The sequence below is a fragment of the Nansenia antarctica genome, assembly GCF_963989245.1.
Source record: "Nansenia antarctica genome assembly, chromosome: 17".
Lineage (NCBI taxonomy): Eukaryota > Metazoa > Chordata > Actinopteri > Argentiniformes > Microstomatidae > Nansenia > Nansenia antarctica.
Window position 1 is genome coordinate 2,684,905 of NC_137687.1, and position 15,119 is coordinate 2,700,023.

At 44.5% G+C, this 15,119-nt stretch overlaps 1 protein-coding gene across 1 annotated transcript; it reads right to left on the minus strand.

The window, feature by feature from the left end:
- Positions 1-696: 696 nt before the first annotated feature.
- Positions 697-15,117, minus strand: LOC308172774 (ankyrin repeat domain-containing protein 13B-like; the record flags this gene model as incomplete). Its single annotated transcript, XM_080547723.1, has 6 exons — positions 697-904; positions 2,972-3,048; positions 4,654-4,817; positions 7,756-7,950; positions 8,254-8,411; positions 15,062-15,117. Coding segments are annotated over 6 exons (858 nt in total), but the record flags the coding sequence as incomplete, so codon positions are not given.
- Between the last annotated feature and the right edge of the window lie 2 nt (positions 15,118-15,119).

The following is a 15,119-nucleotide window of genomic DNA, read 5'->3' on the forward strand; positions in this document are numbered from 1 at the left end:
AAAATGTCAACATTTAAAAAAATAACACAGGCATTAATAAACACCTAATGGATCAGATTATGTAAAAAACTAAATTTTGACAAAAATGGAGATAGAACCTTATAATTCAAACGTCACGTAGAGACGTTAACGGTTGATGAAGAGTCCCTTCACCCTCTAAACAACAACCGTACGTCTCGGTTTTTGTGCGAATCAAAGAAAATGAAGCAATCCCTTTAAAAACACAGCGATATATACTCACACACACACACACACACAGACAGACACACTCACACCGCAAACACACACTCCGACAACACACACACACACACACACTCACGCACGCACACACACTACATTATTCTGTACACCCTAGCACCACTCCCCACGGCCAATGTAGCGTTGTTTCCTTCGGCCTTCTGGGTGTTAAAAGGGCCCAGCCAATCAGGACAGGCCGTCTCCAGAGAGAGAGAGAGGGCGGGCGGTAGCTCCTCAGGCCCATTGCCCTGGGCACCACAGGGTACGAACCACGTGATGGTACGACCACCGTAAAAAGACAGGGGGCAACAGGACGGGCTGTCATAGTCTGTAATGGCAGGGATGCCCTCTGACTCCCCTACTCTTCGCTTTCCTTTTCTCTCTCACACACACACACGGTAAACCCCCTAAATCCCGCCCCCGGAGCCCCCCTGGCCCGATCTGGCCAATAAAAGCCTGTTATTTCTCCATGAGTGACAGCCGGATGATCCTCTGAAGCTCCTCCTCCTCCTGGCGCCTCCTTAGCTCCGCCCCCACCTGCTCACGGGCCGACAGCTCCATGGCCAGGCGGAGGTGCTCGTTGTAGGGGCACGGCGGTGGGGGGGGGGGCTTCTTGGTGGGGGTGCCGCACCGGCTGGTGGGAGCGCAGGGCTTGTGCTGGGGGGTCCTGGAGGGAGGGAGGGGGGGGCGGCATTGAAAGGCAATATAATAATAATAATAATCATAATAATAACGTTTTATTTGTATAGCACTTTTTCTGCAAACGTTGCAGCTCAAAGTGCTCCAATCATTATATAATCATAATTGTATTATTTAGTAGTTAGTTGACTAGCGAGTGTGTCATTGATTTTCAACAACGCAGAAATGTATTCCACATTCCTCATTCCGTTCCATGCATTACAATGAGCGAGTCCTCCGATTTCTACCCCCACCAGCCTCCTAAGACTAAAGTAAAAACAGAGGGTACCCCCCGCCCCCTTCTTCAAAGGACTAATTTTACTTGATTTGTATTCTTATTTAAATTAGAACCCAAAGAGGAACAATTATAATACAAGTAGTAATAGTCGTAAGGATAAAACAAATGCTTGAAAAACAGAAGGAGTAAGGTCGCGGATAAGCCGGTCACCTTGACAACAACGAACGAACAAACAGGCAACAAAGAAGAAGAAGAAATAAAGACATTCAAGAGTCGACGCGGACAACAGATGTACGGGAGCAGATAAACAGCAACAACAACGAGCTGACAGACAGAGACCGAAGACATGAGAGAGTAAATAATAAAGCCCTGTTTTGTTTGTTTCCTGAGAGGATTTGATCTAATAGCAGCAGCGCAGGAAAGCAATATGTGATAGCAGCTGGTGAGGCCGGGAACCAAGTCTCCAACCAATCAAAATGTTCTCAACAAAAAGATAAAGTTAATACATTTCAGCTTTGTTGAAAATAAATGACACACGACGACTCGCTAGTCAAGCCGAAATATTGCAATGCAATTCGGTGAGCCGGTGAGTAATCCCCACTACTCTACTACACACTAACTACCGTATTTTCCGGACCATAAGTCGCGCTTTTTTTCATAGTTTGGCTGGTCCTGCGACTTATAGTCAGGCGCGACTTATATATCAATATATACATATCATTTCATACTGACTGACATGAACCAAGGAGTAAACATTACCGTCTACAACCGACAGAGGGCGCTCTGGGCCGCTCTGGGCTTGTGACAACTATATGCTGCTCCTTTTCCCCTGAAGAAGTTATCTAAAACATTAACTTGTTGAAGCTAAGCAAACGGTAGCTTGGTGAACTTGCTTACTGGTAACTTGCTTGTTGGACTCGCTGGCTTGTTATGTTCATTTAGCCTATTCAGCCTCCCAGGTATGTTCTTTATGCTATTGTGTTGCTGAATAACTGTTAATGTGTTACGTTAACATACCAGACTTCTATTCAGCCTGTTGTTCTGTGTGCTATTGTGTAGTTGAATAAACTTGCCTTTCCAGATTAAATGTCTGTTCTTGGTCTTGGATTTTGTGAAATATATTTCTAAATAAGTGCGACTTATATATGGTTTTTCCTCTTAATGTCGCATTTTTTGACTGATGCGACTTATACTCCGGAGCGACTTATAGTCCGGAAAATACGGTAGGTAGTAGTGAGGATTACTCAGCGAATCCATTGCATTGCAGTATTTTGGCTTGACTTGGCGAGTCGTGTGTCATTGATTTTCAACAACGCCGAAATGTATTTACATTTTTCAGAATAAAAGTCCCTGTCGGTCGGAGACTTGTTCCCGGTTTCACCAGCTGCTTTCACATAGGGTCACATTCAGTGGTGGACTCAGGCTGTTTGAAGGGCACCTACTGCACAACATGGGACCCCATCAGTGCACATGGTCAAGTTTAGACCATTGGAAGGGCAGCCAATAGGGCACATCCTCTAATTTTGACACTCAAAAGGGCACTTTAGTGTGACGTTTTTTCAACTGTGGGGGCACATGGTCAAATTTAGACCATTGGAGGGGCACCAATAGGGCACATCCTCTCATTTTCGTCACTCAAAAGGGCATTTTTGCCACTCAAAAGGGCACTTAAGAGAGACGTTTTTCAACTGTGGGGGCACCAGGAGGGGCGGTCGCCCCCCCTGCCCCCCCTTGAGTCTGCCAGTGGTCACATTGTTTCATCTCAGTACAGGGTAGGGGTCCATTTAGAAACCCTGTGGTAGTGAACATTCCTCTGACCTTTCGAGGCGACTGGGGTCACAGGACAGGGTGTGTGTGCCAGGCTTGCTATTGGTCAGGGCCTCCCAGATCGTCACCTAAACAGGAAACAGGAAGTAGAAACAGGAAGTCAGTGTGTGGACAGAGAGACGGCCTCGTTTGCAAGAGCGGGCTGCGTAAAGAGACATTTTCAACGCAATGGTGTAGTTGTGATTTTGATGACGGCAATGTTGTGTCCATACCTTTATACATTCATTATTTTCTATCCATTCTACCTACTGTATGAATGAATGAATGGACTTTATTGTCATTGCTACAGTACAGGTACCAAACAACGAAATTTATACTGTATATAAGGTCTCAAATGTATATTGGTCTATACATACTGTATAAGGTCTCACATGTCAATCTATTGCATTGCATTCTTTAATATATTATTTCATTATTACATTGGATTACTGTTTAATGCATTAGGGTGGTTTTTACCTGCTGTAATTGCATACAAGGATCCTAGAGGGCGCTCTCTAACATGAGGAATGTATATGTTACGGTACATGTGGGAATACGGTACATGTGGGAAAACTAGGGTTGGGTTAGGTGCTAGGGTTAGGGTTAGGGTTAGGGTTAAGGTTAGGGTTAGGGTTAGACATGCCAGCATGTACCAAGTCGACGTAGCACCTAACCCTAACCCTAGTTTTCCCACATGTACCGTATTCCCACATGTACCGTAACATATACATCTCCATACAGTACTCAAGTTGAAAAAAGAAATCAGGGGGGATGGTGGATGGCGCAGAGGGTGGGAGACCAACTGTGTACCCTTTTGATTATTATTATTAAAGCATAAAGATAATTATTATACTCCTAAAACAACATGCATGTTATGGATGTTAGGTGTCAGATTCTCCTGTCATTGCTCTTGACCAAGGCACCTCAGAATTGGAGTCGGTCCCTAGGCTACCATGGCAACACTTCTCTTACATAGTTAGGGTCAAATGCAGAGGACAATTAGTGCAAAAATATGTTTTTAATACCACGTTCATTGATAAAAATGACATAAGGGGGGGGATGACAATTTTAGAAGGGGGATGTTTTTGACCGTTTTTATTTCAGGGGGGCCCCTCATCCGCCCTCAACTCGGGTGCTGTCTATATACAGTATAGGCTACTCGCGGTGCATTGTGGTTGTTGTGATACAGCATGGCAACCAAAGTACCTGTCCCCCTGTTCCTCTGCTTCTGTGTGTGATTGCTTATTAACGCTTTCTGAAATTAGCTTCGGCTAAACACAACAGGCAGCAGCTGTCTGGTTTAAGAAGATAATGCTTTAGTACGGCCATGCTGTGTTTCAAAATCCGATTTTCGAAAAATCCCACGCAAGACGAATTTCCATGTCAATGAAAAATGAAGGATTGTTAAGTGCCGTATGTGAGGCAGGTGGAGGTAGAAATCGGAGGACGGGCTCATTGTAATGCGTCGGGAATCGGGAACGACTTGAATTAACACCATTATACTCTGATTTCTACCTCCACCAGCCTGGCGTGTTAACACTAGAACAGCCATGGGTGGGGTCATTTACAAGTAGCCAATCAGAGTGTTGTTGCTAGGTAGACGACACATAAAACACTTGGAACACTGGGTGGTGGTGGTGGGTGTTCTGGAACTCTTTGGCAGTTGATCTTTAACGGTAGATTCTAGAACTGACCTGGTCGAACTCGGAGCCGGCTTCTAGAAGACTCTGCTGGATGGCGAACTGCAACAGGTCCTCCTCCTCGTCCCTCACGCAGTCCCTCTGGTTGCCCCCCAGCACGCTGTAGCCCTGGGGGGGCTCGAACACACACGGGGGGATCTCACCTCCGCGACACGACGCTGCAGGGAGACACCCCCACGCGCACACACACACACACACACACACACACGAGATGAACAGGCGAACGTGTTATGGTCATCAGAAAAGTCTTTCTCTGGTGTATAGTGATCGTTAAACCAAGACTCTAGAACAGGGCTTCACACACACACACACACACACACACACATACACACACACACACACACACACACACACACACATGGTACACACAGTAGTAGCTCTGATCTGTATTCCTGGGACACGGTTGCGCTTGTACACTCAGGAGAAGCATCCTGTCACTCTAACATCAGGACTGCCAACTCTCCCACTTCTACACACGGCCTCTAATTTGGGGTTCAGTGTCTTGCCCAAGGACACCTCGACATGTGGCCAGCCGGGGTTCGATCCAACCAACCACCGATCTGCCAACCTTGTGATCGCCGATCGATTAGACGCCGGCTCTACCTCCTGAGCCTCAGCCGCCGCCCCCCCCATTATATTATTATATATGATTAGGTATGTTAGTGCTGGGCTGGAACGAAGGAGTAAATGGACTGCACTTAGATAGCGCCTTTATCCAAAGTGCTTTACAACGGCCTCTCATTCACACATTCACACACACATTCACACACCAATGGCGGCAAGCTACCATGCAAGGCACCGGCCCGCTCACTGGGAGCAATTTGGGGTTCAGTGTCTTGCCCAAGGACACTTCGACATGTGACCAGCCGGGGCTCGAACCGCCGATCTGCCAACCTTGCGATCATTAGACAGCGGCTCTACCTCCTGCGTCACAGCCGCCCCACGGCATGTAAAACCAGTTGCTGTCTGGATGCAGGACCGGAGGTTAGAAGAGAACTCTGTTATATATCTCTGATGACACCTCCGTGGTTTAGCCTGATCTCCCAAACAACCACGATGGGACGACAGCCTTGACAAGGAGAGACAAATGAGATAAATCTCTTGGCAGACCGGGGTTGATGCCGGGGATAATAATCTCTCTCATAAACATCAGGGTTGGGGAGGGGGGGGGGAGGGGGGACAGTGGAGGCAAGGAGGGGTGAGGCAGAGTGACTTGACACCCGACCCCCCCGCTTCTTGGTGTCAACATCACTTTAAGGACCTAACACGGTCACACACACCACACACCCACTCAGTCATCCTGTCAGCGAGCTAAGCTAAGCACACTAAGCGTCTGTTTGTCCCCTCAGGCAGCTGAGGAGATGGTGGCGCGTCACCTCTGATCCTCGCTAACCCCTACAGGTGCGCCGCTGTCTGGCGGTGTCACCTGGTGTGACAGCTGCACCAAACGAAGCCGTGAAGAGGGAGGGAGGAGGGAGCAGTGGAAACGGCCCACAGTCCCACGGGCGTCGCCGCCGTACGTTTTGTGAGATGGAACCTTTTTATTAATTATTAACTGAAAAATGTCAACATTTTAAAAATAACACCACAGAGGCATTAATAAACACCTAATGGATCAGATTGGGCCCCCCAGTCCCACAGGCTGTGAGCTTGCAGCCGTCGCTTCCCCCTACCACCAGTACTCAAGTTTTAAAAGAAAGTCAAGGGGCGATGGTGGATTTTATCATATGGGGAGAATTTTAGCCTCTCCACATCGTTAGTGACTTCAGCGTCAGTAACTTGGTAAAAATGTCATTGCATGTGTGCGTGCCCCCCCCCTCGCCCACAGTATTTTACTCAATATGTGCAAAAAACGAAATGTTGAAATAGCAGTAATCCCACGTTCATTGATAAAATGACATAAGGGATGGAAAGGGGGGATGGCAGTTTTAGAAGGGGGATGATTTTGACTGTTTTTATTTCAGGGGGGATGCCATCCCCCCTCAACTCGAGTGCTGCCTACCACTACCACCCCCCCCCCCCCCCGCCCACGACTTCTCCTCCCCTCCCCTCCCCGCCAACTGACTCTACCTCCACTCCCCCACTTTACTCCCTCCCCTGCTGCTATGATATAATAACCCTGTATATTTTAGTATTTTTCAGTGTTTTATTATTTATAATAATATATCAAAACATTTGTATCCAAAGCGACTTACATTGCAGCGAGTGGCATACATTTTTCAGTATATATGGTCCCAGTGGGAATCGAACCCACAACCCAACCTTGTTAGCCCAACGCTCCACTACCAACTGAGCCACAGAGGACTTCCTTCCTTCTTCCTTTCTCCAGCACTCAAACAGCTGACGGTACGTGTTCTTATGAAAGGTTCCTGTTATGATGACTGATGGAGTGTGTAGTCGGTGCACTTACTTTAGACTAAAATGTACTTACTGTAAGTCGCTTTGGATAAAAGCGTCTGCTAAATAATTCAAATGTGAACGTCAGTAACGCCAAGCTATGCTGTAAACGAGACTCTGGTCTCAGTCATAAAGTCCAAAATAAAGCTTAAACGATAATGATAATAAAAAAAGATGTGTTATGACAGTTTATACACAGTGTGGTTGTGTGTCAAGGGAGGCTGGCGGAGGTAGAAATCGGAGGACGGGCTCGTCATGGAACGGAATCAGAAATGAACTAACAACGTATGCCTGATACAATTCCCTACTGCGTTCCATGCATGACAATGAACCCATCCTCCGATTTCTACCTCCGCCAGCCTCCCCCCCCCCCCCCCCCAGTAAACAAAGAGTCCAAAAGACGTCCTCAGGGAAGCCGGAATGTGGGTTCAGATGACGTCTTTCTAGGACATCCAGGACAGGTGACGTCTTTAGGACGTCTTATGGACTACAGAATCGTCTTAAAGACGTCCTAAAGACGTCATCTGGACGTCCTAGAAAGACTACATCTGGACGTCCTAGAAAGACTGGGTCATCTGGACCCACATTCCCTGAGGCTTCCCTGAGGACGTCTCTTCTTGGACTCTTTGTTTACTGGGCGTCTGCTGTGTGTGTCACGGTGGGTGTGGGTGTGTCATAGAGGGGTGTGTTGTGTCTCACTGGTGGAGCTGGAGCTGGAGACGCTGGAGGAGTCGCTCCCCGGGGAGGGGGTCTCCGTCCCGGGACTGTCCCTCTGCCGCTCACCCCCCCCCTCCCCCACCCCCACCACCTCCCCCGGGCCGCCCCCCCCCTCCTCACAGCCGTTCAGGTTGCCGAAGGTGATCCTGGCGTTCAGGATGTGGTAGATGGGGATCTCTGAGGAGAGACGGACAGACGGACGGACAGACAAAGAGACAGACAGACGGGGAGAGGTCGTCAGTAAGTACACGCCACCCGTCCTGCTCCTCCCTCCTCCTCCCTCCCTCCTCCCTCCTTACCTATCTTGTCCTCCTCCCTCCTCCTCCCTCCTCCTCCCTCCCTCCTCCCTCCTCCTCCCTCCCTCCTCCCTCCTCCCTCCTCCTCCCTCCTCCCTCCTCCCTCCTCCTCCCTCCCTCCTCCCTCCCTCCTCCCTCCTCCTCCCTCCTCCTCCTCCCACCCTCCTCCCTCCTCCCTCCTTACCTATCTTGACAGGGAAGCCAGGCGGTAGGCGCAGGTTGATGAAGTCCCTCAGCTTGGCGAACAGCGTGTTGGAGATGGCCATGAGGTCGATGATGGGGGCCACCTGTTCTGCCAGGGACAGGGGGTGGGACTCACACAGCCACAGCTTGGCTTTGAACCTGCACACACACACACACACACACACACACACGGGCACACACACGGACACGGGCACACACACACGGGCACGCGCACGGGAACAGGCATGGTCACGCACGCACATGTGCACACACACGGGCATGCATGGATGCACGCATGCACACGCACACATACACACACACACACACACACACACACACACACAGGCGCACACACACACACACACACACACACACACACAGGCGCACACACACACACACACACACACACACACACACACACACACAGGCGCGCACACACACACACACACACACACAGGCGCACACACACACACACACACACACACACAGATAAGCCCCTCTAGTTCGGGTGCTGAGGACATTTGTAGAGTACAGTATAAACAGTATAAATCCACCGCTGTGATGTATTGATCTGTCACAAGCCCCGTACGGATCTCTCTGCATCTCACTGAATCACTTTAGCAGCCTATCAGGCTCTGCTCTGTCAACCATGTCCTAATACCCTACGGTACCTCAGAGCCAATATGTTTCTGTTGGTAATATACAGAGATAGTTGTTAGAAAAAAGTGAGAAAAAGCACACCATAGTTTGATGAAGTGCAAGCTGGCAGGTGAAACTACAGTACACTAAGTATAATATTATAATATTAATAAGTATAATATTAACCTGTGATATAATATTAATAAGTATAATATTATAATATTAATAAGTATAATATTAACCTGTGATACAATATTAATAAGTATAATATTAACATGTGATAATAAGTGTAATATTAACCTGTGATATAATATTAATAAGTGTAATATTAACCTGTGATAATAAGTGTAATATTAACATGTGATCATAAGTATAATATTAACCTGTGATAATAATATTAATAAGTATAATATTAACCTGTGATAATAATATTAATAAGTGTAATATTAACCTGTGATAATAATATTAATAAGTATAATATTAACCTGTGATAATAATATTAATAAGTGTAATATTAACATGTGATAATAAGTATAATATTAACCTGTGATAATAATATTAATAAGTATAATATTAACCTGTGATAATAATATTAATAAGTATAATATTAACCTGTGATAATAATATTAATAAGTATAGTATTAACCTGTGATAATAATATTAATAAGTATAATATTAACCTGTGATAATAATATTAATAAGTGTAGTATTAACCTGTGATAATAATATTAATAAGTATAATATTAACCTGTGATAATAATATTAATAAGTATAATATTAACCTGTGATAATAATATTAATAAGTATAATATTAATCTGTGATAATAATATTAATAAGTATAATGGATTCTTAATAGGACTGGTTGTTAAAATTGAGTGGAGTTGGAGATGTCCTCTTGGGTGGAGTGGAATTTGGCAATGATCACGTGGTGCCACCAGTACGACACATCTTCAGTTGTGGTAATATTATGTGATAATAATATTAATAAGTATAATATTAACCTGTGATATAATATTAATAAGTATAATATTATAATATTAATAAGTATAATATTATAATATTAATAAGTATAATATTATAATATTAATAAGTATAATATTATAATATTAATAAGTATAATATTATAATATTAATAAGTTTAATATTAACCTGTGATACAATATTAATAAGTATAATATTAACATGTGATAATAAGTGTAATATTAACCTGTGATATAATATTAATAAGTGTTATATTAACCTGTGATAATAAGTGTAATATTAACCTGTGATAATAATATTAATAAGTATAATATTAACCTGTGATAATAATATTAATAAGTATAATATTAACCTGTGATAATAATATTAATAAGTATAATATTAACCTGTGATAATAATATTAATAAGTGTAATATTAACCTGTGATAATAATATTAATAAGTATAATATTAACCTGTGATAATAATATTAATAAGTATAATATTAACCTGTGATAATAATATTAATAAGTATAATATTAACCTGTGATAATAATATTAATAAGTATAATATTAACCTGTGATAATAATATTAATAAGTATAATATTAACATGTGATATAATATTAATAAGTATAATATTAACATGTGATATAATAATAATAAGTGATAATACACAAACATAATCAGAGATGTGTGAAACTATGGAAAGTCTGGAAAGTCTTAGGTCTTAGGTTTGAGTTCTTTGTGTTTATGGAATGGTCTTTATTGTCATTGATATAGTACAGGTACCAAACAACGACATTTGGGAGGGGGGGCTCCCCTGGTGCTAGGAAAAAAAAACTAAAAACAAGAAGGGAAAAGAGCTGGTTTACATAAATAAAAGCTATGTACACTATCCACTATACTATACTATACAAATAAAACACTGTGCTGTACTCTATGCTATGCTATACATATCCTAACATTTCCTATCTCTGAACCTTATGTACCCGAGGGTTGTCATATTGCACATAGTGTTATTGCACATTCATTTAAAGTGTCGCAGTTTGCAGGTTTGAAATGTTCACAGTTGTGTTTCAGTGTTGCACTTGATTTCAATCTAGTAGCTGCCATCAAATTGTCTAGATTATACCCCCCCACACCCCCACCCTGGGACACAATTACTCTCATCACTCTGTGCACTTTCGGGTTAGCCGCTAAACTGTATTTCGTTGTCTGTGGTACTTGTACTCTGCAATGACAATAAAGTCGAATCTAATCTAATCTAATCTTGTCGTTGAGTAAAGACTCCCCACAAAACAACTGTTCCAAAAACACTGTTGAGTGGGCTTTTCCGCTCAGCCAATGAATGTCCATGTCGTCTGTGATGATTAGATTAGATTACGTTCAACTTTATTGTCATTGCCGAGTACAACAAGCACCAGACAACGAAAGGCAGTTTAGCATCTAACCAGATGTGCAAATAGTGATATAAAAACAATCCATGTTCATGTCAGAGATAATGAGATAATGCCTTGTGGGTGGCTGGGGGCTGAGACAACATTGCATTGTGGGTGTTTTCTTCTCTCTAACAGTCTAGTGAACAGCTGAATGCAGTGGTGGACTAAAGCTGCGTGCACACAGGGCCATTGCGTTGCACCGGAAGTCAATGGGGCCGTTGCGTTGATCAGTTGCCTTGCTCTGCATTGCGTTTCTTGACCGTCAGGGTGCGGCAATCAGTCAAAAAATGTCAGCTTTTTGCGTTGCGTTGGATCCGTCAAAACAACTGGAAGTAAACCGGAAGTAGTTTCTTGCCCAGAGCTCTCGCCTCAGATTTTAAATCCTCCATTTTGGCCGCCATTGGCTAAAATCTGTAATTTGGCTCTACAAGTGTTAATATGTCATTTTATGAAGTTTTTATATGTTTTCAGGCGAGAAAGTAACCATATATATTCACAAAATGTGTCCAGTTTATCAAAATAACCCGTTTATATATCTGATCTGACGTTTTTTTCCCCACTTCTGTGGGAAACTTCGCTAGCAACACGAGTAGAGCTTTGCATCTGCATCGCACGTTGAAGTACGTCAAGTCCATCCCACCAGGTTGCGCCAGAACGGTGGGTCACGGTCCGCGGTGTGCACGGAGCGTCAGGCTGTTTGAAGGGCAGGGGGGGCGAAAAGAAAAAAAGGGCACCTACTGCACAACATGGGACCCCATCAGTGCACATGGTCAAGTTTAGACCATTGGAAGGGCATCAATAGGGCACGTCCTCTAATTTCTCCACTCAAAAGGGCACTTTAGTGAGACGTTTTTCAACTGTGGGGGCACATGGTCAAGTTTAGACCATTGGAGGGGCACCAAAAGGGCACGTCCTCTCATTTTTGCCACACAAAAGGGCACTTAAGACAGATGTTTTTCAACCGTGGGGGCACCAGGAGGGGCGGTCGCCCCCCCCCTGAGTCCGCCAGTGGCTGAATGCTACATGGATATCGATGTGACATCCCTGTCACAAAGTCGATTCGCTACGAACAGTGTTGGGGAAGCTACTACTGAAAAGGTGTTTATTAATGACTATCAATTACTTCACTTGAAGTTTAACTACTTGTACACTAAAGCTACGCTTGAAAGAAATACAGTTTGTCAAACTAAAAAACGACTTTGTCCAACAACATGATATGTCAGTTTACTGAAAGATGACCGAAAGATGAGACAGAAAATTGTACTGAGAAGTTGAACTACTGTACGCTAAAGCTACGCTCGAGAGAAATATAGTTTGTTCGATTCAAAAATGACTTTGGCTAGACCGCAAAAACGACTTCATGACTCCAACACAAGACAGTCAGTTATTGAAAGATAATCGGTCTGTGTGACAGAAAATGTACTTAGATGCTCTGAAATCACTGAGAGAGAGATCATGAAGGTACTGCTGCTGCTCACTGCTTTGCAATCATCTACCACAGTGCCTCTGTGCCTCTGAGCATCGTAAACAAGCCAGTCATGAATCACTCCACAACTTCCACTAGTTACTGAAGACCCATCTCTTTAGGCTACACCTTAACTGTCCCTCCTGAGACATCTACTACCCCCCTGTACGGTCCCTCCTGAGACATCTACTACCACCCTGTACTGTCCCTCCTGAGACATCTACTACCCCCCTGTACTGTCCCTCCTGAGACATCTACTACCCCCCTGTACTGTCCTTCCTGAGACATCTACTACCCCCCTGTACTGTCCCTCCTGAGACATCTACTACCTCCCTGTACTGTTTCTCCTGAGACATCTACTACCTCCCTGTACTGTCCTTCCTGAGACATCTACTACCCCCCTGTACTGTCCTTCCTGAGACATCTACTACCCCCCTGTACTGTCCCTCCTGAGACATCTACTACCACCCTGTACTGTCCCTCCTGAGACATCTACTACCTCCCTGTACTGTTTCTCCTGAGACATCTACTACCTCCCTGTCCTGTCCCTCCTGAGACATCTACTACCCCCCTGTACTGTCCCTCCTGAGACATCTACTACCCCCTGTACTGTTTCTCCTGAGACATCTACTACCCCCTGTACTGTTTCTCCTGAGACATCTACTACCCCCCTGTACTGTCCCTCCTGAGACATCTACTACCCCCCTGTACTGTTTCTCCTGAGACATCTACTACCCCCTGTACTGTTTCCCCTGTGTCATAATAATAATAATGGTCCCTGGCCTGAGCATAGATTATTTTCTCCTGCTATGACTGGTGTAGACAGATGACTCACTTATTTAGTCAAATGTATAAGTCGCTTTGGGCAAAGGCATCTGCTAAATGCCAAAAGTAAAATGTAAATGTATGTTAATGTAAATGTAAATATAAATCCAGAGTGACACAGACACTCTCTCCCTCCCTCTCTCTCTCCCCCCCCCCTCTCTCTCTCCCCCCTCTCGCTCCCTCTCTCCCCCCCTCTCGCTCCCTCCCCCCCCTCTCTCTCTCTCTCCCTCTCCCTCTCTCTCTCTCCCCCCCCTCTCTCTCTCTCTCTCTCTTCCCCTCCCCCCCTCTCTGTCTCTGACTCCCCCCCCTCTCTTTTCCCCCCCCTCCCCCCCTCTCTGTCTCTGACTCCCCCCCCCCCCTCTCTCTTTCTCCCCCCTCCCTCCCCTAGCCTAGCGAAAGCGGAAAACTCAAAGTCTGTAGTGCTCCATACCTGACGTCAGAGCCTAGGGAGGCCCTTTGATGTTGGTGAGGCATGGTGAGGTGATAATGAAGTGGCTGTGTCGTATGCTGGTTAGTGTACCCCCTGAACTGTTTATCTTGCCGTGAGTTTAGAATGATAAGGTTCTATCTCCGTTTAGAATGATAAGGTTCTATCTCCGTTTAGAATGATAAGGTTCTATCTCCGTTTAGAATGATAAGGTTCTATCTCCGTTTAGAATGATAAGGTTCTATCTCCGTTTAGAATGATAAGGTTCTATCTCCGTTTAGAATGATAAGGTTCTATCTCTGTTTAGAATGATAAGGTTCTATCTCCGTTTAGAATGATAAGGTTCTATCTCCGTTTAGAATGATAAGGTTCTATCTCCGTTTAGAATGATAAGGTTCTATCTCTGTTTAGAATGATAAGGTTCTATCTCCGTTTAGAATGATAAGGTTCTATCTCCGTTTAGAATGATAAGGTTCTATCTCCGTTTAGAATGATAAGGTTCTATCTCCGTTTAGGGCAGTTCAGAGATATTAAGCGTCAAAGTTTTTACATTCCATTATGTTTTATGAGATGGAACCTTTGTATTTTATGAATTACTAACTCAACACCACACATGCATTAATAAACACCTAATGGATCAGATTATGTAAAAAACTCAATTTTGACAAAAATTGAGATAGAACCTTATAATTCTAACGTCACGGTATGCTGGTTAGTGTACCCCCTGAACTGTTTATCTTGTGTCTTGTTTTAATTGAACGAACCATGAGGTTTGGGGGTGGGGAGTTAGTGACAGTAGCTTCAAGATCATTATTGAAGCTAGATTGGTCTTCTGACGCTGGCTTTCTCTGTGTACCACATGTACAAAAGAAGAGATTTGGTGAGGCTGCATTCTCATTTTATGCACCCAGATTGTGGAATGCACTGCCAGTTTATATTAGAGATGCAACCTCAGCAAATAATTATGTTCAAGTCAAGACTAAAAACCCATCTTTTTAATATTGCCTTTAAATTACTATCCCCCCCTCCCTCCGCCCTCTCTCTCTCGTCACCTCTGGGTCTTGGTGGTGAGCTGGCTGGGGAGGCCGATGTCCCTCTGGCCCAGGTGCA